This window comes from Tursiops truncatus, chromosome X, assembly GCF_011762595.2.
Source record: "Tursiops truncatus isolate mTurTru1 chromosome X, mTurTru1.mat.Y, whole genome shotgun sequence".
Lineage (NCBI taxonomy): Eukaryota > Metazoa > Chordata > Mammalia > Artiodactyla > Delphinidae > Tursiops > Tursiops truncatus.
This window is the reverse complement of record NC_047055.1, coordinates 24,790,595-24,813,819: the sequence shown is the minus strand read 5'-3', so window position 1 is coordinate 24,813,819 and position 23,225 is coordinate 24,790,595. Positions and strand designations below refer to the sequence as shown.

The 23,225-nt window shown below is 39.0% G+C and overlaps 1 protein-coding gene across 7 annotated transcripts in view; it reads left to right on the top strand.

Annotated features, from left to right (window-relative positions):
* The window catches only part of STAG2 (STAG2 cohesin complex component), a 115,507-nt gene extending 111,568 nt beyond the window's left edge, over positions 1-3,939 (top strand). For all 7 annotated transcript variants that reach the window (XM_033850144.2, XM_033850142.2, XM_033850143.2 and 4 more), the window contains one exon: positions 2,014-3,939. In XM_033850144.2, the coding sequence (XP_033706035.1) occupies positions 2,014-2,037 (24 nt within the window). In that variant the 3' untranslated portion in view covers positions 2,038-3,939. The remainder of the gene's footprint in view (positions 1-2,013) is intronic.
* The last annotated feature ends 19,286 nt before the right edge of the window (positions 3,940-23,225 follow it).

Genomic DNA, 23,225 nt, shown 5'->3' with positions numbered 1-23,225 from the left:
CTGCATTTGCTTTTCTGCAATAGCTTACATCTGTTTTTATTCAAGCCTGTGATAAATGAGTCATCAAAACAATAGTAAAATTGGGACTTTAAATCCTTTTATACTCAGTTCTAAGATTCTCTAATTTTAAGTGAAGTAACCCAAAGCATCCTACTATAGATACTAGCATCCTAGTATAGATACTAAATAAATCCTAAATGTGTTTTTTGTAACATGTTATCCATGTAATTCAGAAGTGGTAATAGGAAAACTCTGAGCAGATCAGTTTTGGGTTGCATATATACAACATTCTAGATTTATTATTTATTTAGTTTCATATTTGGAAACAGTGTCAACATTGGTTTATCCCATTGTGCCAGTGGTTGCTTTCTGCTACTAGTGGGCCAGTATTGTCTCAACACACCAAAGCTTGCTATTGGTACTTTTAAAGTATATGCTTAAGTGGTTATTAATGTTAACACCAGAAACAGGTGTAGCTTATGTTAGCACAGAAAGAGAATAAGTATCACTAATATCATTCTTCTGTGTTGAGACTCTTATTAGAATTATCTGTAGTATAAAATTGGTAAAAGAAGAGTTCGGTATAATTGAACTAATTTAACTGTTCTAATAGAAGAATCTACTTATAACCTAGACTGTACAAACACAGGAGAAAAGAAAAAAACCTGTTCAGGCCATTTCTAGGTAGGCATTTGGTTTGGAAAGAACTTGAGTTCACCTTCATGCCACACTCTACACTAAAATTGCTAATTAAGATTTTATCCTTTCATTCACCATTAGATCTTCCTTTAACCAGAGTCACAGAGTTTTATGGCTAGAAGGGATCTTTAAACATCACGTATCACCTAGGCCTCTTTGGTGGAAACATTCTAATCACCCAAACTCTGACTCTAACCAAAAAAGGAGAACCCTGAAACTTGGGTGGGGGCGGGCAAGGGGTGAGTAGTGGTGGTGGTTTTGGTGGATGACAGGTAAGAAATGGGGTACATTAATTCTCTATTGCTTTCATTACTGGGGATTCCAAACACTTTACTTGATAATTTACTACAATGAGCCTGCAATGAGATAGATATTTGTTTTCTGGTCTGAAAATACACAATTCCTTCAATTCAGATCAGAACAATTTGTGAGTTCTATGACTTTTGTTAAAGTGAGGTTTAATAATTTACAAGAGCCCTTTGTAATCTCAGTCTTAGCTCATTACCTCTGACTTTAATATCAGTTTTTTACTAGTTTATTATAGTATTTTAAAATATTACTTAATTGTCATAGTAAGTGCTGGAATTTTAATTGAAGAGCGTAACTTTTAGTATATACAACTGAAGGTTATATCTTATTCTTATTTAATGAACGAGAGGGAGTTGCTCCATTTATTACCTGCTATTACTTTTTTAAGTTAGTGACAAGTAATTATTAGATTTTACTTAACATTCTTTTCCCAACTGAAATGTAATGAAAAGCATAAATATAACTTTGTTTGCTCAGATTTTACCTTACTTATTTGATTTCTTAAAATTTGCAGTCCTGTTCATTCACCCAGAAAGCTTCCTATTTTCTACATATTTATATTGTTTTTGGATGTTTTTGGTCTGCATGTTCAAATGCCTTTTTAAAAACTATACCCACTTCACAGTGCAAATGACTGAGTTTGCCATACATCTTGTGCCAGAAGTGTATGTCAAGAAGCACATTCATTTGTTCATTCAACAAATGTCGGGTGCCTATGTTCAGGGCATTATCTAGGCATTAGGGGTGTGTATAAACATATAAATGAGACATGATCTTTGCTTTTAGTTATATTTGTGAGGTAAGTAGCATTGTGATTAAGCCTGATGTTATTTCATTATATGTTAATGGTAATTATAATTTTAGAATTATATATCTGAGAAGGGAATTTTTCAAAGTGGTTTTTAGCATGTTATTAAACTTAATATTACCAAGTATCAATGTAATATATTTTACAAAGAAATGAATGACAATTTTAACAAGATTTTTTTTCCTCTCTCTCATTAGGTTCTTGGGGTGTCAATGTTTTAATACCAGTACACAATTAAATCTGTGGTGAAGTCATTTTCTAAGTGGAAGAGGAAATTTTAAAATAAAGTGTGGTAGATACAGTGAAATTCTGTACAGATTTTTCTCTAAGGAGAATATGACGTGCTTATACTTACCAAGATCAAGTGCATTTGAGGGGCAGTTTTGTTTGCCTGAAAAAAGTAAAGGACAAGTAAACAATTTGATGATAAGCTACAGTTTTTCTTAGAAAGTAAATATTTTATTTATGCGCTGTTAGTTGGCTTTTGAATCAATTATTTCATGCTTTTTTTAAAGAAAATATAACAATCTGAAGAGGCATTTGGTACAGACATGAATCCTCTCACATTTATTTACTGGGTGTACTAAGTAATGATGACCTCTGCTGGATTTCTGTTTACATCCAAGAAACAAAGTTAAGGATGGATTTATTCCCCCACCCTGAAATTATAGGATAGAATTGTTTTTAGCATTCTAAATTTAAATGCTTGAAACATCAATCAACAAAGCTTTCTTTTAAAATATTGTAATTGTGGAGAAAAGTAAACTTATAAGCAGAACTTTTACAATTTTTTCATCTAAAATGTATTTTAAGATATTTTTAAAATCCAAGAGCTTCTCTATACTTTTCAGAAATACCCAGATGCAGTGAACTGCCAGAAGGTAACCAGTCTCAAACATGCTTATCCCATTATCAACCCTGAAAGTTTGCTTGTCCTTTAAGATAAAAATGTAATGTTGTGATATTCCTTCCAGTAGTGCCACTGTATTTTGTCTCCAAATAAAAGAAGCTTATTGTAGTATGTTTGCAGAAAAAATTCTAAACAAAAATTATACAGCTTATTAGAGTGTGGGAATAGGGATCTAAATTTTAAATAAAATTATATATATATATAAATTGGTGCTGATTTTATAATTGCGCAGTTTGTTTAGTTTTTTCTTACTTTTAAATTCCAACTTAAAATTATGAGGTTTCAGAAATATATTGAAAGTTTAACAATGTTTAAAAATAGAAAAGCATGAGTGTTCATGCTTTAAAATGATTTTTAAATTTGTATTTTATATTGTTTTATCTATCTGTCTTTGCAAGCAGTCTTCAGGTTAAAGATACTTCTAACAGGTTACAGTACATTTCCTCTGTATGTAAATTAGATGGGATAATAGAATTCATAACCCATAATATTCTTTGAAAGCTAAGCTTTAAACTTCATTTTATGTCCTTTCACAAATTAGTTTAAAACAGAAAGTGGCTACTTGCCATTTTGACATCAACTCATTTTGCGAGGCTTAGGCAGCTAGACATCGTTTAAAACAAAATATTAACTTATATTACATGTGTATCTATCTTTTGTCAGTCGTCTCTCAGTTCTTGAGGTATATTATTTTAATCATTCCATGCCTTAATATGCTTGCAATACAAGAATATCTTCAGATGGGTGAATACCAAAAGGCTTCCAGTTCTTAGAGTCAGAAATCAACAAGCATTGGGCTGTGGTAGCCAAAAACCATAGGTTAGCTAAAGATCATGATAAAATTCAATTATTTTATTAAATCATGGTTAATAACAAATGAAGTCAGACTTGTCTAACAGATTTTCCATCAACAAATATTGTTATGTGCAAAAAAGTATTGCCTATGTTGTTTTTCACACCACTGCATTTACTAGAACTGCTGAGAGGACTGTATATATGATTTTAAACCTAAGTTGATTTTTTTTCTCACTCTTGAAAGGAGTACTTCTTTGTGAAAGCAGTTCTTACAGCTTTGTTTTCAACCAGCTAAAAATGTTTTATATATTACTCTAACCTGTTGTCCTCCACATTCTATTGTCCTAATTGTACTGTTTTCTGATTTGTATTTATGTCTTGAGACAGTAACTTTTTGAATAAAAATAAACCTACAGTATGTTGTATGTTTTATCTTTTGTAATTGAAGGAGGAGGGTGGCTATAAATGGTTTAGAAAGTGTACCTGTTATATCTTTTAACATGTTTGGGTGGGAATAATTTATAGAAAACATTGCCATTTTATATTTTTAATAAATCATACTTTTTAAAAATGAGACTAAATCCCTAATTGGGTTATTACTTTAAAATAGAAACCTGTGACCATTATGACTTTAATTTTTATCTGGTATGAGTTAAACGCTCTTTAAAATATCTGCATTGTTCATCCAGGATACATTTGAGTGCCCGCTATGTGCTAAGGCATGTGTTAGAGATCTAGCAGTGAACAAGATAGACAGGGTCCCTCCCTCGTAGATCTATTGTGGCAAACAAATAAGGAAAGACTCAAATAAAATAATTAAACTTGTAATAAGTGCTAGGAAGGAAACCAGCAGGGTGTGCTGAGCTAGAGAGTGAGAGAGAGAAAGAGTTTGTGTGTGTGTAAAACCTCCCTTCGATAAGGGACTGATGCTTGGAGGTGAGTGAAAGCCCATAATTGAAAAAGAATTTACTAACTGAATTCTTATTGAAAACTCTTAGTCTTCAACGTGTTAAGATTTGCATTGTACTCTTTAATTTTTTTAATTTTTAAAAAAATTTTTGGCTGTGCCACGCAGCTTGTGGGGTCTTAGTTCCCTGGCCAGGGATTGAACCCAGTCCATGGCAGTGAAAGCACCGAGTCCTAACCACTGGACCGCCAAGGAGTTCCCTGCATTGTACCCTTTTTTTTCCCCCAGCTTTATTGAAATGTAATTAACATATAACATTGTGTAAGTTTAAAGTGTACAACATGAATATTTGATACATGCATATATTGTGAAATTATTACCACAAAGATTAGTTAACACATCTACCACCTCATATAATTACCATTTTTTGTGTATATGGTGAGAACATTTAAGATCTACTCTCTTAGCAACATTCACATATACAATACAGTATTATTAACTATAGTCACCACCCTTCATTGTACTCTTAAAAAATGATTTATATCAATGTAACACTGGCACACTGGTCGTTTAGGCTACTTTGTAGATATTATAAGCCCAGTCTTCTGCCATTCGTGATGTGGAGCTGAACATAATAAATGACAGCTAAAAGCTGGGCACTGTTTGGTTTACATGCAGTAACTTACTAATAAGGCTCATGACAACAGGTGAAACATGTTATTATCATCCCCCCCTCCCCTACACCACCCCTGTCCCTCGACTTTTTTTTTTTAAATCAGGAGGCCGTGAGGAAAATGAAGCACAAAAAAGTTAAAACACCTTGGGCAAGGTTATATGGCTAGTAGGTGATGCGGTTGGCACTCAAGCCCAGACAGTCTGGCTGCATTAAGTCCTGGCAGTATTGAAACTATTTGATACATAAGGATTACATAGATAATTGCATAAAGATAAAATGGCACATATTCATTGTGCCATGGTGAGGAAATGGAGCATCTTTAAGGAGTCCAGGTGGCTATAGAATTGAGTAGTATGAATCAACATAGTCCTTAATATGCTACCCAGCTGGCTTCTGTAAAGAGTATAAATTAAATCTGAGCCCTGAACACATTGATAGTTACTAGTTAATAGTTTTTAAAGTTAGACTGGGGAAGAGGAGTAGGATTAACCAGAAGCGATGTCTTCAAAATCTTGCCAAAAAGGGAACTTGTAAGGATTCACATGGATTAATTCCAGGTCAGATAGATTATTCTGGGAGCTGTAATGATTCAGCAAAAGAAAATGAGCCAAGGTCTTTGATTATAAGGAAACTAGGAGATGAGTTCACTAAGCATCACTTCAGGTCAACAAATCTTACTGTCTACTGTGTGCCTGGCCTTGTGCTAGCTGCTGAGACCAAGAAGACAGACTTTGTTTTCAAGTTAATTACAGTTCGTTGGGGTGCAGATGCAGAACTAATAAAATGGGGTAAGTTCAGTGTTTTTACTGGGTGTTATGAGAGCCCAGAGGAGGGGCACTTACGGTGGGTGTGCTCTGGGAGGCTTCCTATAAGGCTGACACTTGAGTTTTTCCCTCAGCGTTTTACTATGAAAAATTTCACACAGCAACGCTGAATTTTACAGTGAACACATTTTACATTCTTGTTTACCATATATCCATCTATCAATATGTCTTTTTCATGTAATTTAAAAGTAAATTGCAAACATGGGTACACTATCCCCTAAATATTCCAGCATTTATCATTAGGAGTTTAATATTTACCATGTTTTCCTTTTGGTATAAAACTCATATATGATGAAATACACAAACTGTAAGTATATATTTGCTGAGTTGTAACAAATGCTTACAGCTGTTTAACCCAAACCCCTATCAAAGATATTGAACATTACCATCAATCCAGAAAGTTCGTTTGTACTCCTTACCAATCAATCTCTGCTTTCATCCCCTCTGCAACAACTCTTGTTTATCTTTCCACCATAGATAAAATTTGGCTGTTCTAGAACTAGATATGAATGGAATCATACAATATCCTTTTGTGCCAGGTTTCTTTCACTCAGCCTGTTTTTGAGATTTATCCATACTGTGTGTATCAATAGTTTATTTGTTCAATAGCTAATGGACATCTGGATTGTTTCCACTTTTTGACTATTATGAATAAAGCAGCTACTTGAGTTGAATTTTAAAAGCTGAAAGGTGGGCTAGGTGAAATGGGGGCAGGGTGACCAAGGCTGAGAATTCCAGGCAAAGGGGACAGCATAAATGACCATCATGGACAGCACTGTAAGTCACCTGTACTTCAATTTTTTAAAAAGTGGCCATCATGGGTGTAAGAACTATTTTGTAGCCACTTAGGGGTGGGTGGGGCAAAACTGGAAGATAGTTGGCCACCCACTACCTCACAACAGCTTTAAAAAAGAAAAAGGGCATTCACAGCTGTACCTTTGGTCACTTCATTGTTAAATGCAGTGTTCTCAGAATTGGCAAGTATCCAAGATAGTAGTAGTGTGCCTTTAAATGAGCTGTAATAAATTGATTTGTGTACTAATATGATGGATTAGTCACATTAGGCCTTATTCTACCATTGAGAAAAATAATACATTCCCTACAGTTTCAGTTGTGTAGTTGTATTAAATTCCTGAGAAGTAGGTTCCTCAGTAGAAGTCAGTTTGGGGCTGATCGTGCAAACTTAAAATGGAGGGTCAGCTACAGTAAGTTTACTTGCTTTTTATTTTACCTCTTCCATCTTAAGTTCAGGATAGGCGGGAGGAGTTTAGTGAATCTTTGGCAAGTTAGCTTTTAAATAATTTTACGGTACTTATAGCAAAATTATAACTAATTTTGAAGAAATAACAGCCAATATTTGTTGGATGTTTACTGTATGCCAAACTAGTCAAAGCACTTCACTGGTAGTTAATTCTTGCATCAGATTTCTAGTTGATATTATCCACATTTTACAGATAAGGAAATGATGCACAGGTTAAATCAACTTGCCTAAGGGCATGTAACTCAAAAGTGATGGAATTTAGATTGAACCCATCATCTGACTCCACGGTGCATGCATGCTCTTAAACCACCTCTCTTCATCTTTGTGATACTAAAAATGTACCCAGCTACTTGCCTCTATTTGTATACACTGCATTTCCTTTTGTTACAGTGGAGAAACTGTCCCTGTATCAAAGACACTGGATTTCCCTCTCTCCCCTCCCTGCATTATCAGTTTTCCCCTCAACTCGATCACTCCTAACAACATGCAAACCTTCCATCTTCAAAACTAGGGAAAAAAAGCATTCCCTGGATTAAACATCTCCCTTTAGCCACTGCCCTGTTTTTCTCCTTTTGCTGTCTGAACTTCCTCTTCTCCGATTCTCTCTTGAAAGCTCTCCAATCAGGCCTTCCTTCCTACCACTCCAATGAAACTCTTCCATGTGCCAGTCCTAGTGACCTTCATTTTGCTGGATTTCCTTACCAATATTCTCTCTAACGTATCTACAGAGCTTTGTTTCCTCCTCCAAATCACAGTTTCTCGCTCTGTACCCCAAGCTAACTCATTGATGGCAGGTTGAGAATCGCACCCTTCTGGTGGAGTTCTGAGGATGCCTTTCTTTGGCAGCCATCTCTCAGGGAACCGACAGAAGGGTGTTCCCATGTGGCTTTCCCATAGCCTGAACTTCTAACTGTTATATGAAGCCCCCAACCTCCATAGCTGTCAGGGTCTGGCTTATGCCACATGGAAACTTGCCAGTGATTTCCTTGTTAGTGAAGCAACCAATTTCATCATCTCCTCCTTTGCAAATGGCTTTGGTAGTGAGTTGAGAGAGGTTTGGATGGGGTGTTAAGATTAAGCTTGGAGCAGAGCGTGGCACTCGATTTCACGCCTGCCAAAACCTGTTTGGGTCAGATTCATTTTCTGATTCTAAATCTCTTGGGACCAGTGTCCTTTGTACCAAGTTTCAGTATAAGTGTAGACACATTTAACTGGCCCTTCCATAGCATTTAAAGGTTTAGCTGGCATTTCTTAGGATTTTAGCACCTTCAAAAGCCTTTTGTTAAGAATTGTCTGCTCTGAGAGCCCCAGTGGCCTCTGTATCAACTTCAGAAGGCTAAGCTGTTGCAAGGAGAGACTCAATAGCGATTCAGTGGTTTAATACATAAATTTTCTCCCGCTGGTAGTAATTCAGGACAGCTCTTCCAAATTGGCAGGTGCCTTTTCTCTATGTGGTTGTTGAAAGACACAGGCTCATGGCAGGCAACTCTGACATCTTTAATACATGGTTTCCCAGGTTGTTTGGTCATCGCCATTCTAGCCCACAGGAGGTGGGGAAAGATCATGGATGTGCGCCTGAAAATCGCACACATCACTTCTGTTCACATTTCATTGGAGAGAACTTTGTTATATGGCCACACCTAACTTGCAAGGGGGCTGGAAAATGTAGCCTAGCCATATGCCCAGGAAGAAGGGAGGAATGGATTTTGGCTGACCACTGACATTCTCTGCCTCAGACTTTCCCCTCTGGCCATCCGTGTATATCTCTCTTGCCATTCTTAGGACGTGCTTGCCCCATTCCCCAAGGGAAACAATCCAAAGTCCTATCCAGTTACTACATGCAACTCAAAATTTAGTTTCTCTGCCTTATGCTCAGTCTTCTCCATCAGGTCCAGATACAGATGGATATCCTCTAACACCCAATATAGAATAGTGCAGCATGGACAGAATAACCACAATGACCCACATTCAGAAGAAAGAAGGATGGCAGTGGAGGAAGTCCTTTGGTCAGATTCTCGTTCTGCTCTCTGGATGGGATTTCCTTATCCTTTGTCTTCCTTATCCTCCTTCTGGAAGTTTTTCCTTGTTCTTTATTCTCCATGGCCACCTCTGAACTGGGCAATGCCAAATACTTTATTTTGTTTGGCAGCATGCTGCTTTAAGGTACCTGATCTGTACTAGTTGGTGCAGGATACCCTGCTGTTAAGCTCCAACGATGGCTTACATACAGTGGCTTACATAAGAGGGTTTTTTTCTGCTCTTCTATAATCCAGGGTAGCTGTTCTAGGTTAGGATGTCATTCCTATGTGGTTATCCAGGCTGACAGTGAGAAGTTCTGTCATTTTTTGCAACTACTTTTTAGTATTTTACTGCGTTAAATTTAAAAATTAACACGAGGAAAACTGATATCTTTATGATGTTAAGCTGTTCTATTCAAGCGGTATCTTTCCATTTGTTCAAGTCTGCTTTGTATCTTTCAGGACCGTTTTAAAGTTTTCCTCACATAGGTTTTGCACATTTCTTGTTAAGTTTATTTCTAAGTATTTTATCTTCATTATTACAAGTTGAATGGGGTTTTCCTCTACCATTATCTCCCCTATTATTGCTTGTGTATATGAAGGCTATTCATTTCTGTATCTTAATTTTATATTCTGCTATCTTACTGGATAAAATGGTGCTGGAATAACTGGTTAACCTCAACCCTCATCTCACACTATGCACAAAATCAATCTGATATGGAATATAGATCTAAAGCTTCTAAAAGAAGACAGAGGGGGAGGGACTTCCCTCGTGGCATAGGGGTTAAGAATCCGCCTGCTAATGCAGGGGACACAGGTTCAATCCCTGGTTCGGGAAGATCCCACATGCTGTGGAGCAAATAAGCCCGTGCACCACAACTACTGAGCTTAAGCTCTAGAGCCCGCGAGCCACAGCTACTGAAGCCTGTGTGCCTAGAGCTCGTGCTCTGCAACAAGAGTAAGCCACCGCAGTGAGAAGCCCACTCACCGCAACAAAGAGTAACCGCCGCTTGCCACGACTAGAGAAAGCCTGCGCGCAGCAACGAAGATACAACGCAGCCAAAAATAAGTAAAATTTATTTTAAAGAAAAGAAAATACATCATCAGTATCTTAAAAATAAAAAGAAAGAAAACAGAGGGGAATATCTTTGTTATTTGGTGGTAGGCAAAGGTTTCTTAGGACATAGATAACAATATTTACCAAAGAAAAAATTGATAAAATAGACTGCATCAAAATTTAAAAACTGTGCTACTGAAATGACACCATTAAGAAAATATATAGTCAAGCTATAGAGTGGGAGAAAATACAAAACATATGTCTTTAAGAGGACTGATATCCAGGATATATTAAAAAAAAAAAACTCCTGACGGCTTCCGGGAAGATGGCGGAAGAGTAAGACGCGGAGACCTTCCTCCCCACAGATACACCAGAAATACATCTACACGTGGAACAACTCCTACAGAACACCTACTGAACGCTGGCAGAAGACCTCAGACCGCCCAAAAGGTAAGAAACCCCCCACGTACCTGGGTAGGGAAAAAGAAAAAAGAATAAACAGAGACAAAAGGATAGGGACGGGGCCTGCACCAGTGGGAGGGAGCTGTGAAGGAGGAAACGTTTCCACACACTAGGAAGCCCGTTCGCGGGCGGAGACTGTGGGTGGCGGAGGGGGGAAGCTTCGGAGCCGCGGAGGAGAGCACAGCAACAGGGGTGCGGAGGGCAAAGCGGGGAGATTCCCGCACAGAGGATCAGGGCCGACCGGCACTCACCAGCCCGAGAGGCTTGTCTGCTCACCCGCTGGCGCGGGCTGGCCTGGGAGTTCAGGCTCGGGCTTTGGTTGGATCCCAGGGAGAGGACTGGGGTTGGCGGCGTGAACACAGCCTGCAGGGGGTTAGTGCGCCACAGCTAGCCGGGAGGGAGTTCGGGAAAAGGTCTGGAGCTGCCGAACAGGCAAGAGACTTTTTCTTCCCTCTTTGTTTCCTGGTGCGCGAGGAGAGGGGATTAAGAGCGCTGCTTAAAGGAGCTCCAGAGAAAGGCGCGAACCGCGGCTAAAAACGCGGACCATAGAGACGGGCATGAGACGCTAGGGCTGCTGCTGCCGCCACCGAGAGGCCTGTGTGCGAGCACAGGTCACTATCCACACCCCCCTTCCGGGGAGCCTGTGCAGCCCGCCACTGCCAGGGTCCCGGGATCCAGGGACAACTCCCCTGCAGGAGCGCACGGCTCGCCTCAGGCTGGTGCAGCGTCGCGCCGGCCTCCGCCGCCTCAGGCTCGCCCTGCACTCCGTGCCCCCCACCCCCACCCCCGGGCCTGAGTGAGCCAGAGCCCACGAATCAGCTGCTCCTTTAACCCCGTCCTGTCTGAGCGAAGAACAGACGCCCTCCGGCGACCTACACGCAGAGGCGGGGCGAAATCCAAAGGTGAGGCCCTGGGAGCTGTGAGAACAAAGAAGAGAAAGGGAAATCTCTCCCAGCAGCCTCAGGAGCAGCGGATTAAAGCTCCACATTCAACTTGATGCACCCTGCATCTGTGGAATACATGAATAGAAAATGAATTATCCCAAATTGAGGAGGTGGACTTTGAGAGCAAGATTTATGATTTTTCCCCTTTTCCTCTTTTTGTGAGTGTATGCTTCTGTGTGAGATTTTGTCTGTATAGCTTTGCTTCCACCATTTGTCCTAGGGTTCTATCCGTCCGTTTTTGTTGTTTTTTTAAAATTTTTTTCCGTAATAATTATATTTTTATTTTAATAACTTTATATATTTTATCTTTATTTTACTTTATCTTCTTTCTTTTTTCCTTCCTTCCCTCCTTCCTTACTCCATTCCTCCCTCTCTCCCTCCTTTCTTTCTTTCTTTCTTTCTTCTTCTACCAATTCTTTCTTTCTACTTTTTCTCCCTTTTATTCTGAGTCGTGTGGATGAAAGGCTCTTGGTGCTGCAGCCAGGCGTCAGGGCTGTGCCTCTGAGGTGGGAGAGCCAACTTCAGGACACTGGTCCACAAGAGACCGCCCAGCTCCACATAATATCAAATGGCGAAAATCTCCCAGAGATCTCCATCTCAACACCAGCACCCAGCTTCACTCAACGACCAGCAAGCTACAGTGCTGGACACCCTATGGCAAACAACTAGCAAGACAGGAACACAACCCCACCCATTAGCAGAGAGGCTGCCTAAAATCATAATAAGTCCACAGACACCTCAAAACACACCACCAGACGTGGACCTGCCCACCAGAAAGACAAGATCCAGCCTCATCCACCAGAACACAGGCACTAGTCCCCTCCACCAGGAAGCCTACACAACCCACTGAACCAACCTTAGCCACTGGGGACAGACACCAAAAACAACGGGAACTACGAACCTGCAGCCTGCAAAAAGGAGACCCCAAACACAGTAAGATAAGCAAAATGAGAAGACAGAAAAACACACCGCAGATGAAGGACCAAGATAAAAACCCACCAGACCTAACAAATGAAGAGGAAATAGGCAGTCTACCTGAAAAAGAATTCAGAATAATGATAGTAAAGATGATCCAAAATCTTGGAAATAGAACAGACAAAATGCAAGAAACATTTAACAAGGACCTAGAAGAACTAAAGATGAAACAAACAATGATAAACAACACAATAAATGAAATTGAAAATACTCTAGATGGGATCAATAGCAGAATAACTGAGGCAGAAGAACGGGTAAGTGACCTGGAAGATAAAATAGTGGAAATAACTACTGCAGAGCAGAAGAAAGAAAAAAGAATGAAAAGAACTGAGGACAGTCTCAGAGACCTCTGGGACAACATTAAACGCACTAACATTCGAATTTTAGGGCTTCCAGAAGAAGAAGAGAAAAAGAAAGGGACTGAGAAAATATTTGAAGAGATTATAGTTGAAAACCTCCCTAATATGGGAAAGGAAGTAGTTAATCAAGTCCAGGAAGCACAGAGAGTCCCATACAGGATAAATCCAAGGAGAAATACGCCAAGACACATATTAATCAAACTGTCAAAAATTAAATACAAAGAAAACATATTAAAAGCAGCAGGGGAAAAACAACAAATAACACACAAGGGAATCCCCATAAAGTTAACAGCTGATCTTTCAGCAGAAACTCTGCAAGCCTGAAGGGAGTGGCAGGACATATTTAAAGTGATGAAGGGGAAAAACCTGCAACCAAGACTACTCTACCCAGCAAGGATCTCATTCAGATTTGATGGAGAAATTAAAATTTACAGACAAGCAAAAGCTGAGAGAGTTCAGCACCACCAAACCAGCTTTACAACAACTGCTAAAGGAACTTCTCTAGGCAAGAAACACAAGAGAAGGAAAAGACCTACAATAACAAACCCAAAACAATTAAGAAAATGGGAATAGGAACATAAATATCGATAATTACCTTAAACGTAAATGGACTATATGCTCCCACCAAAAGACACAGATTGGCTGAATGGATACAGAAACAAGACCCATATATATGCTGTCTACAAGAGACCCACTTCAGACCTAGGGACACATACAGACTGAAAGGGAGGGCATGGAAAAAGATATTTCATGCAAATGGAAACCAAAAGAAAGCTGGAGTAGCAATTCTCATATTAGACAAAATAGACTTTAAAATAAAGACTATTAGAAGAGACAAAGAAGGACACTACATAATGATCCAGCGATCGATCCAAGAAGAAGATATAACATTTGTAAATATTTATGCACCTAACATAGGAGCACCTCAATAAATAAGGCAAATACTAACAGCCATAAAAGGGGAACTCAACAGTAACACATTCATAGTAGGAGACTTTAACACCCCACTTTCACCAACGGACAGATCATCCAAAATGAAAATAAATAAGGAAACACAAGCTTTAAATGATACATTAAACAAGATGGACCTAATTGATATTTATAGGACACTCCATCCAAAAACAACAGAATACACTGGAATATTACTCAGCCATAAAAAGAAATGAATTTGAGTTATTTGTAGTGAGGTGGTTGGAACTAGAGTCTGTCCTACAGAGTGAAGTAAGTCAGAAAGAGAAAGACAAATACCGCATGCTAACACTTATATATGGAATTTTAGGGAAAAAATGTCATGAAGAACCTAGGGGTAAGACAGGAATAAAGACACAGACCTACTAGAGAATGGACTTGAGGATATGGGGAGGGGGAAGGGTAAGCCGTGACAAAGCGAGAGAGAGGCATGGACATATATACGCTACCAAACATAAGGTAGATAGCTAGTGGGAAGCAGCCGCAGAGCACAGGGAGATCAGCTCGGTGTTTTGTGACCGCCTGGAGGGGTGGGAAAGGAAGGGTGGGAGGGAGGGAGACGCAAGAGGGAAGAGATATGGGAACATAGGTATATGTATAACTGATTCACTTTGTTATAAAGCAGAAGCTAACACACCATTGTAAAGCAATTATACTCCAATAAAAAAAAACAAACAACAACAAAAAAAACCTCCTGACAACTCAAATGAAAGAAATACCCAATAAAAATGGGCAAAAATTTGAACGCACACTTCACCATGAAAGATAGACGAACGGGAAAAAAAACCTATGAAAAACGTGTTCTATAGTATTAGTCATGAGGGAAATGCAAATTAGAATGAGATACCACTACACACCCACCAGAATGGTCAAAATCAAAAAGACTGACGGCATAAAATATTGGCAAAGATGTGGAGAAAGTGAAACTGCTATTTTGTTTTGGAAAAAGGTCTGGCAGTTTCTTAGGAAACTAAACATACACATACATACCCTGTAATCCAGCAATTCTACTCTTAGGTGTTCACCCAAGAGAAGTGAAAGCATATGTCTATAAAATGACTTGAACAAGAATATTCATAGCAGCTTTAGTTATAATAGCCCCAAACTGGAAAAAGCCCAAGTTCCATCAACAGGAAAATGGATAAGTAAACCGAGGTATATTTATACAGTAAATATGACTCAGCAATAAAAAGACATGGTGGAAAAAATCGTAACAGTGGTTGTCTCCACTGTGTAGAGGCCAGGATTGACTGGACAGTGAGACAAGTGAACAATATGTGGTGATAGGTAAACTTTGTCCTGTGTGACTCAAATGCTTAGACTTAAGATTTGTGCATTTCACATTATTTATATTTTACCTACTAACAAAAACCATAAACAAATATTTAACTCTAGTTAATATTTATACTGAAGTGTTTAGGTGTGAAATGAACTTCTGTCTTATTTCAAAACGTACCAAAAATAAGAGTAATTCATGGATGAGCTGGATTAGATGGATAGATATGTGTAGTTAAAATGTTAGTTGTAGTCTCCAGGTGGTGGGTACATGAGTGTTCATTGTAGAAATCTTTCAACTTCTGTGTTTGAAAGTCTCCATAGCAAAATGTTGAACAGGAAGGAATGAGCAGAGAGGAAGGGTGGAGGAGGGGAGGAAAAGAAGAGAGGGAGAGGGAAGAAAGAATCACTTATCCCTAGCTTTAAGCTGGAACTATGTGGTCCGTGGAAACAAGGAAGGTTAACAATCTGTTCCTAGTACCAAATAAAGAGACTAGGTAGTTCACCGATCGTATGCAGACAGTATACGGTTTTGGAAGACCACTTAATTTACCATTGTTTTAAAAAATACATACAGTTTTTTTTTTAAATTGTTTTCCTTGTGAATGAGAACTTTTTTTAAAATTTTATTTATTTATTTATTTAATTTTTGGCTGTGTTGGGTCCTCGTTTCTGTGCGAGGGCTTTCTCTAGTTGTGGCGAGCCGGGGCCACTCCTCATCGCAGTGCGCGGGCCCCTCACTGTCGCGGCCTCCCCCGCTGTGGAGCACAAGCTCCAGACGCACAGGCTCAGCAGTTGTGGCTCACGGGCCCAGTCGCTCTGCAGCACGTGGGACCCTCCCAGACCAGGGCTCGAACCCGCGTCCCCTGCATTGGCAGGCAGAGTCCCAACCACTGCACCACCAGGGAAGCCCAATACATACAGTTTTAATTCAAGAGTTTAAGTAAAAAAGCAACAAGAACACCACTGATGGCTTATTCACTTCCCCTACGGCAGAACTCCTCAAGCTTAAATCAATGCAATCTATTTAAATAAGATTTTGCCTTGTTAAATAATTGGTAGTGTGGCTGCATTCAGAAAGCTATTTAATTTTTGTGACTTATGATAGAGTGGCAGAGCTGGAAAGAACCTCAGAAATTTCTAATCCAACTCACCTTGTTCTACACAGAAGAAAGCATGCCCAGGGAATAACAAAGCAAGTTAAGGGCAAACCCAAGTTTTCCAACTACCTGTCTCTTGTTTTTCTCACTCCCAGGGATTTTCAAACATGTTAGAACTATTTTGTAAACTGAAATTGTACATGGAACCCCTATATGTGAAATGGATGAAAATAACAAATGAGTTCCGTAGGTAGTTTGAATCTCTGGTAGAAAACATTTAACTGAAGAACCTCTACTATTTCTAGGATCCCATTTTAGAAAATGTGGATAAAGGTAAAATGACTTTTTTATTTATGTCTTGGTAACTTACGATTTTCCACCTCTGCCTTGAAGGCAGTTATTGAAATTTAAGAGGATGTGCATATGGTCCTCTTGCCCAAATGACTTCTAGTTTGCTTTCTCTCAATATTCAAGGCCTTGTTTCTGTTCAGTTTCTTGTTTCTGTTCAGTTTCTTGTTTCTGTTCAGTCATGACTTGTAGAGGGGGCTAAACGGCCACTAATGTGCTTTTCAAAAAAGGATGCTTTTCAAAAAAGGATAATACAACAATATAAATATAAGCAAGCAATCAGGCTAGAAGACAATTACAAGTAAAAAATCAAGGTCCTGTATACCTGCTAGAAGTGGGCCATAAACTTGTTTCCAAGCTTTCTAAAGTGAACACCAAGAGTGAAAAAATAGTTACAGGATTCAGTGTCTCTAAGCATCTAAAACAAAACCAGTTATTCAGATTAAGCTTAACTCTTATGAATTCTTATAAATAGGATCCTGGGCAATAAATTTTACTTACTGTCAAAAATCTCACATTTCTAGTATATTTCTTGTGATATCCCTCAGTGTAAGCTACTAGTGTAATGCTAAAGTGCAATTCATTAGAAGTAATTCCAGGCAATTCCCTGATTGTCCAGTGGTTAGGACTTGGTTCTTTTCACTGCAGGGGCCCAGGTTCGATCCCTAGTAGGGGAACTAAGATCCCACAAGCCACGCAGCATGGCCAAAAAAAAAAAAAGAGTAGTTCCACAGCAGCATTATTCACAATAGTCAGAAAGTGGAAGCAACCCAAGTGTCCATCAACTGATGAATGAATGAGTAAAATTTGGCATATCCACAAACGGAATGTTATTCATCCATAAAAAAGGAATGAAGTAGTGATACATGCTACAACATGGATGAACCTTGAAAATACACTTAGTGAAAGACTCCAGTCAGAAAAGACCACATATTGGATGATTCCATTCATGAACCATTTAGAAAAGGCAAATCTATAAGAGAAAAGAGAAGTGGTTGGCAGTGGATGATGGTGGTGGTTGGTGAGGGGAAAGAGGGTGTGACAGCTAATGGGTATGGGATTTTTTCTGGAGGGGAGTGATGAAAATGTTCCAAAGAATAACTGTGGTGATGGTTACACGACTCTGTGAATATACTAAAAAAACATTGAATTGTACATTTTATTTATTTTTAAAAATAAATTTATTTATTTTTGGCTCTGTTGGGTCTTCATTGCTGTGCGCGGGCTTTCTCTAGTTGCGGCAAGTGGGGGCTACTCTTCGTTGCGGTGCGTGGGCTTCTCATTGCGGTGGCTTCTCGTTGCGGAGCATGGGCTCTAGGCTCTCGGGCTTCAGTAGTTGTGGCTCATGGGCTCTAGAGTGCAGGCTCAGTAGTTGTGGCTTGCGGACTTAGTTGCTCCGCGGCATGTGGGATCTTCCCAGACCGGGGCACGAACCCGTGTCCCCTGCATCGGCAGGTGGACTCTCAACCACTGCGCCACCAGCGAAGCCCCAGGGGTACACTTTTATCCAGGGATAAATTTTAGACCAGAGAAATGGATGGACTTCATAGCCTTCAGGCAATCCTCCATAAAATTTGATTTCTCTCAGCAGAGCTTTTGATAAGTTGAGCAACTGTGGGTTTGAGGGTATGCGTCTGACAAGTCCTTAGAGCACAACTAGTCTGTGTTTGCCAAAGTACAGAGCCATGTGTTTTAAAAGTCACCCTGAGTAAAAGATAAGCCAAACAAGAACCCATCCCGGAGTAGAAAGCCACTGCCCTTCAGTGTGAAGGCAGGCCAAGGGAATACTCACTGTCAGGGCCAATGTAAGTCTCGAGAATTAAGTTGGGATTTGCTTTAGCACACAGATGAATCAGATCCCCAAATTCTAAAGTAGAGAGCAACACTATAGCAATTTTAGGCTGGAAAAACTTTAAAGCAGTAACCAAATCTGCCATGAAAAAAGAACAGCAGGAAAGATTTAGCTTTGAACAGTGTGACTTCCTGATGAGCCAGCCACCGAAGAGGTACTAGTTGTAAAAGGTATGCCCAGGTAACCGAATGAACTGACTTACTGAATAAGATTGTTAGTGCTGAACTTGATAAATGTTGGGGAATGTCTACCCAAAATGGTGACTTTGATTTTTTAAAAGTGATATTAAGTTATGAAGGTACACCTAAACTGAGCAGGAGCTAGAATACATGCCCATTGGATGAATCAGAAAACTTACAATGGGTTAAGTGAAATATTCCTAGTGATTCTGCTGTTCTTGTTTACTTGGTGACTAGAGGTGCACTGAATATACATTTAGACAAAATGCTATATGCCCACATGTTAAAAACAATATTTTCCTGAAGCTAAGGCCAAAACTAAATAACACTATCGTAGGAAAAACTTCAGGAATAGAAGAGTAAATCCAAAATTTTATTGAAAAACTATTTAAAATTTTTGTTTAAAAATGAGGTTTTTCACATTAAAAATTTTGGCATTGTGATGCAGGAACACTAATTTCTCAGCACTGTCAGTTTTGTGCACTGCTTGAAGAAAATGTTTTCTGAATATTTTTTAATAGACTTTATTTTTTAGAGCAGTTTCAGGTTCACAGCAAAACTAAGTGGAAGATATAGAGATTTCTTATATACCTCCTGCCCCCTCACATGCATAGCCTCCCCCATTATCCACACTCTGCACCACAGTGACACATTTGTTAAAATCAATCAATCTATATTGATACATGATTATCATCCAAAGTCCATAGTTTACATTAGGGTTCACTCTTGGTGTTGTACATTCCATGGGTTTGGACAAATGTATAATGACATGTATCCATCATTAGAGTATCAAAAAGAGTATTGTCACTGCCCTAAAAATCCTCTGTGCTCCACCTATTCATCCCTCATCCCCACCCCAACCCCAGGCAGCCGCTGATCTTTTTACCATCTCCATAGGTTTGCCTTTTTCAGAATGTCATATAGTTGGATTCATACAGTATGTAGCCTTTTCAGATTGGCTTCTTTCACTTAGTAATATGCATTTAAGATTCTCCCATGTCTTCTTATGGCTTGATAGCTTATTTGTTTTTAGCACTAAATAATATTCCATTGTCTAAATGTACCAGTTTATCTATTTACCTGCTGAAAGACATCATGGTTGCTTCCAAGTTTTGGGAATTATGAATAAAGCTGCTATAAACATCTGTGCGCAGGTCTTTACATGGACCTGTTTTCAGCTTCTTTGGGTAAATACCAAGGAGCATGATTGCTGAATTGTATGGTAAGAGTATGTTTAGTTTTTTAAGAAACCACCAAACTCTCTTCCAAACTGGCTGCACCATTTTGCATTCCCAGCAGCAATGATTGAGAGTGCCTGTTGCTCCACATTCTTGCCAGCAATTGGTGTTGTCTGTGTTCTGGATTTTGGCCATTCTAATAGGTATGTAGTGGTATCTCATTATTATTTTAATTTGCATTTCCCTGATGACGTATGATGTGTAGCATCTTTTTTTTTGGCGGTACGCGGGCCTCTCACTGTTGTGGCCTCTCCCGTTGCGGAGCACAGGCTCCGGACGCGCAGGCTCAGCGGCCATGGCTCACCCGCCCAGCTGCTCCGCGGCACGTGGGATCCTCCCGGACGGGGGCATGAACCCGTGTCCCCTGCATCGGCAGGCGGACTCTCAACCACTGCGCCACCAGGGAAGCCCCTAGCATCTTTTCATATGCTTATTTGCCATCTGTATAGCTGCTTTGGTGAGATGGTTATTAAGGTCTTTGGCCCATTTTTTAAAATCAGGTTTTTTGTTTTCTTACTTAGTTTTAAGACTTCTTTGTGTATTTTGGATAACAATCCTTTATCAGATATGTCTTTTGCAAATATTTTCTCCCAGTCTGTGAATCAACTTTTCATTCTCTTGATAGTGTCTTTTGCAGAGCACAGAAAGTATTAATTTTAATGCAGTCTGGCTTATTAATCCTTCCTTTTATGAACTGTGCCTTTGGTGTTGTATCTAAAAAGTCACCATCAAATCCAAGATCATCTAGATTTTCTCCTATGTTATATTCTAGGAGTTTTATATTCTACATTTAGATCTGTGATCCATTTTGAGCTAGTTTCTTGAAGGTCTGTGTCTAGATTCTTTTTTCTTTTTTGCATGTGGATGTCCACTTGTTTCAGCACTATTTGTTGAAGAGACTATTTTTGCTCCATTGTATTCCTTTTGCTCCTTTGTCAAAGATCAGCTGACTATATTTATGTGGATCTATTCCTGGGCTCTCTATTCTGTTCCATTGATCTACTTGTCTGTTCTTTAACCAATAACACACTGTCTTGACTACTTTATAGTAAGTCTTGAAGTTGGGTACTGTCAGTTCTCTAACTTTGTTTCTCTCCTTCAATACTGTGCTGACTATTCTGGGTCTTTTGCCTCTCCACGTAAACTTTAGAATCAATTTGTTGATATCCACAAAATAACTTACTGGGGTTTTAATTGGGATTACATTGAATCTGCAGATCAATTTGGGAAGAACTGAACATCTTGACAATATTGAGTCTTACTATACGTGAACGTGGAATATCATTCCATTTATTTAGTTCTTTGATTTCTTTCATCAGAGTTTTATAGTTTTCCTTATATAGATCTTGTATATATTTTGTTAGATTTATAGCTAAATTTTACATTTTTTGGTGTGGTAATGTAAATGACATTGCATTTAAAATTTTAAATTCCACTTATTCATTGCTGGTATATAGGAAAACAATGGACTACTTTGTATACTAACCTTGTATCCTGCAACCTTGCTACTATAATTGCTTATTAATTCCAGGATTTCTATTTTTTTTTGGTCTATGCATTCAGATTTTCTACATAGACAATCATGTCATCTGGAATAAAGACAATTTATTTCTTCCTTCCCAATCTGTATACCTATTATTTCCTTTTCTTGTCTTGTTGCATTTGCTAGAGTTTATGATGTTAAAAAACAGTGGTAAGGGGGAAGTCTTGCCTTGTTTCTGTTCTTAGTGGGAAAGCTCCAAGCTTCTCACCATTAAGTGTGATGTTAGCTATAAGATTTTTGTAGATATTCTTTCTACAAAAGTTGAAGAAATTTCCCCTCTATTCTTAGTTTACTGAGAGTTTTTATCATGAATGGGTGTTGGATTTTGTCAAATGCTTTTTCTTCATCTACTGATATGATCATGTGATTTTTCCTCTTTAGCCTATTGATGTGATGGGTTAAATAACTGATTTTTGAAAGTTGAACCAGTTTTGCATACCTGAGATAAATCCCACTTGGTTGTGGTGTATAATTCATTTTATGCACTGTTGGATTTGATTTGCTAATATTTTGTTGAGGATTTTTGCATCTATGCTCATGAGAGATGCTGGTCTGTACTTTTCTTCTAATGTCTTTGTCTGGTTTTGGTATTAGGGTAACACTGGTCTCACACAATGAATTACGAAGTATTTCCTCTGCTTCTATCTTCTGAAAGAGATTGTAAAGAATTGGTATTAAATACTTGGTAGAATTCATCTGGGCCTAGTGCTTTCTGTTTTGAAAGTTTATTAATTATTGGTTCAATTTTATTAATAAATATAGGCCTATTCAGATCATCTATTTCTTCTTTTTTTAAATTAAAAGTTTATTTTATTTTTTACAATTTTTAAAGTTACTTTCCATTTACAGTTATTACAAAATATTCCCTATATTCCCCGTGTTGTATAATACATATTGAGCCTATCTTACAATACTTTGTACCTCCTGCTCCCTGTCCCCTATATTGTTCCTCCCCACCCCTTCTGCCTCAGTTATTCTGCTATTGATTCCTTCTAGTGTATTTTTCATTTCAGTTATTGTATTGTTCATCTCTGTTTGTTTGTTCTTTAATTCTTCTACGTCTTTTTTAAACATTTCTTGCATCTTCTTGATCTTTGCCTCCATTCTTTTTCTGAGGTCCTGGATCATCTTCACTATCATTATTCTGAATTCTTTTTCTGGAAGGTTGCCTATCTCCACTTCATTTAGTTGTTTTTCTGGGGTTTTATCTTGTTCCTTCATCTGGTACATAGCCCTCTGCCTTTTCATCTTGTCTGTCTTCCTGTGAATGTGGTTTTTGTTCCACAGGCTGCAGGATTGTAGTTCTTCTTGCTTCTGCTGTCTGCCCTCTGGTGGATGAGGCTATCTAAGAGGCTTGTACAAGTTTCCTGATGGGAGGGACTGGTGGTGGGTAGAGCTGACTGTTGCTCTGGTGGGCAGAGCTCAGTAAAACTTTAATCCACTTGACTGTTGATGGGTGGGGCTGGGTTCCCTCCTTGTTGGTTGTTTGGCCTGAGGTAACCCAACACTGGAGCCTACCTGGGCTCTTTGGTTGACAGACTCTGGGAGGGCTCATGCCAAGGAGTACTTCCTAGTACTTCTGCTGCCAGTGTCCTTGTCCCCACAGTGAAACAGAGCCACCCCCCGCCTCTGCAGGAGACCCTCCAACACTAGCAGGTAGGTCTGGTTCAGTCTCCCCCAGGGTCACTGCTCCTTCCCCTGGGTCCCGATGCGCACA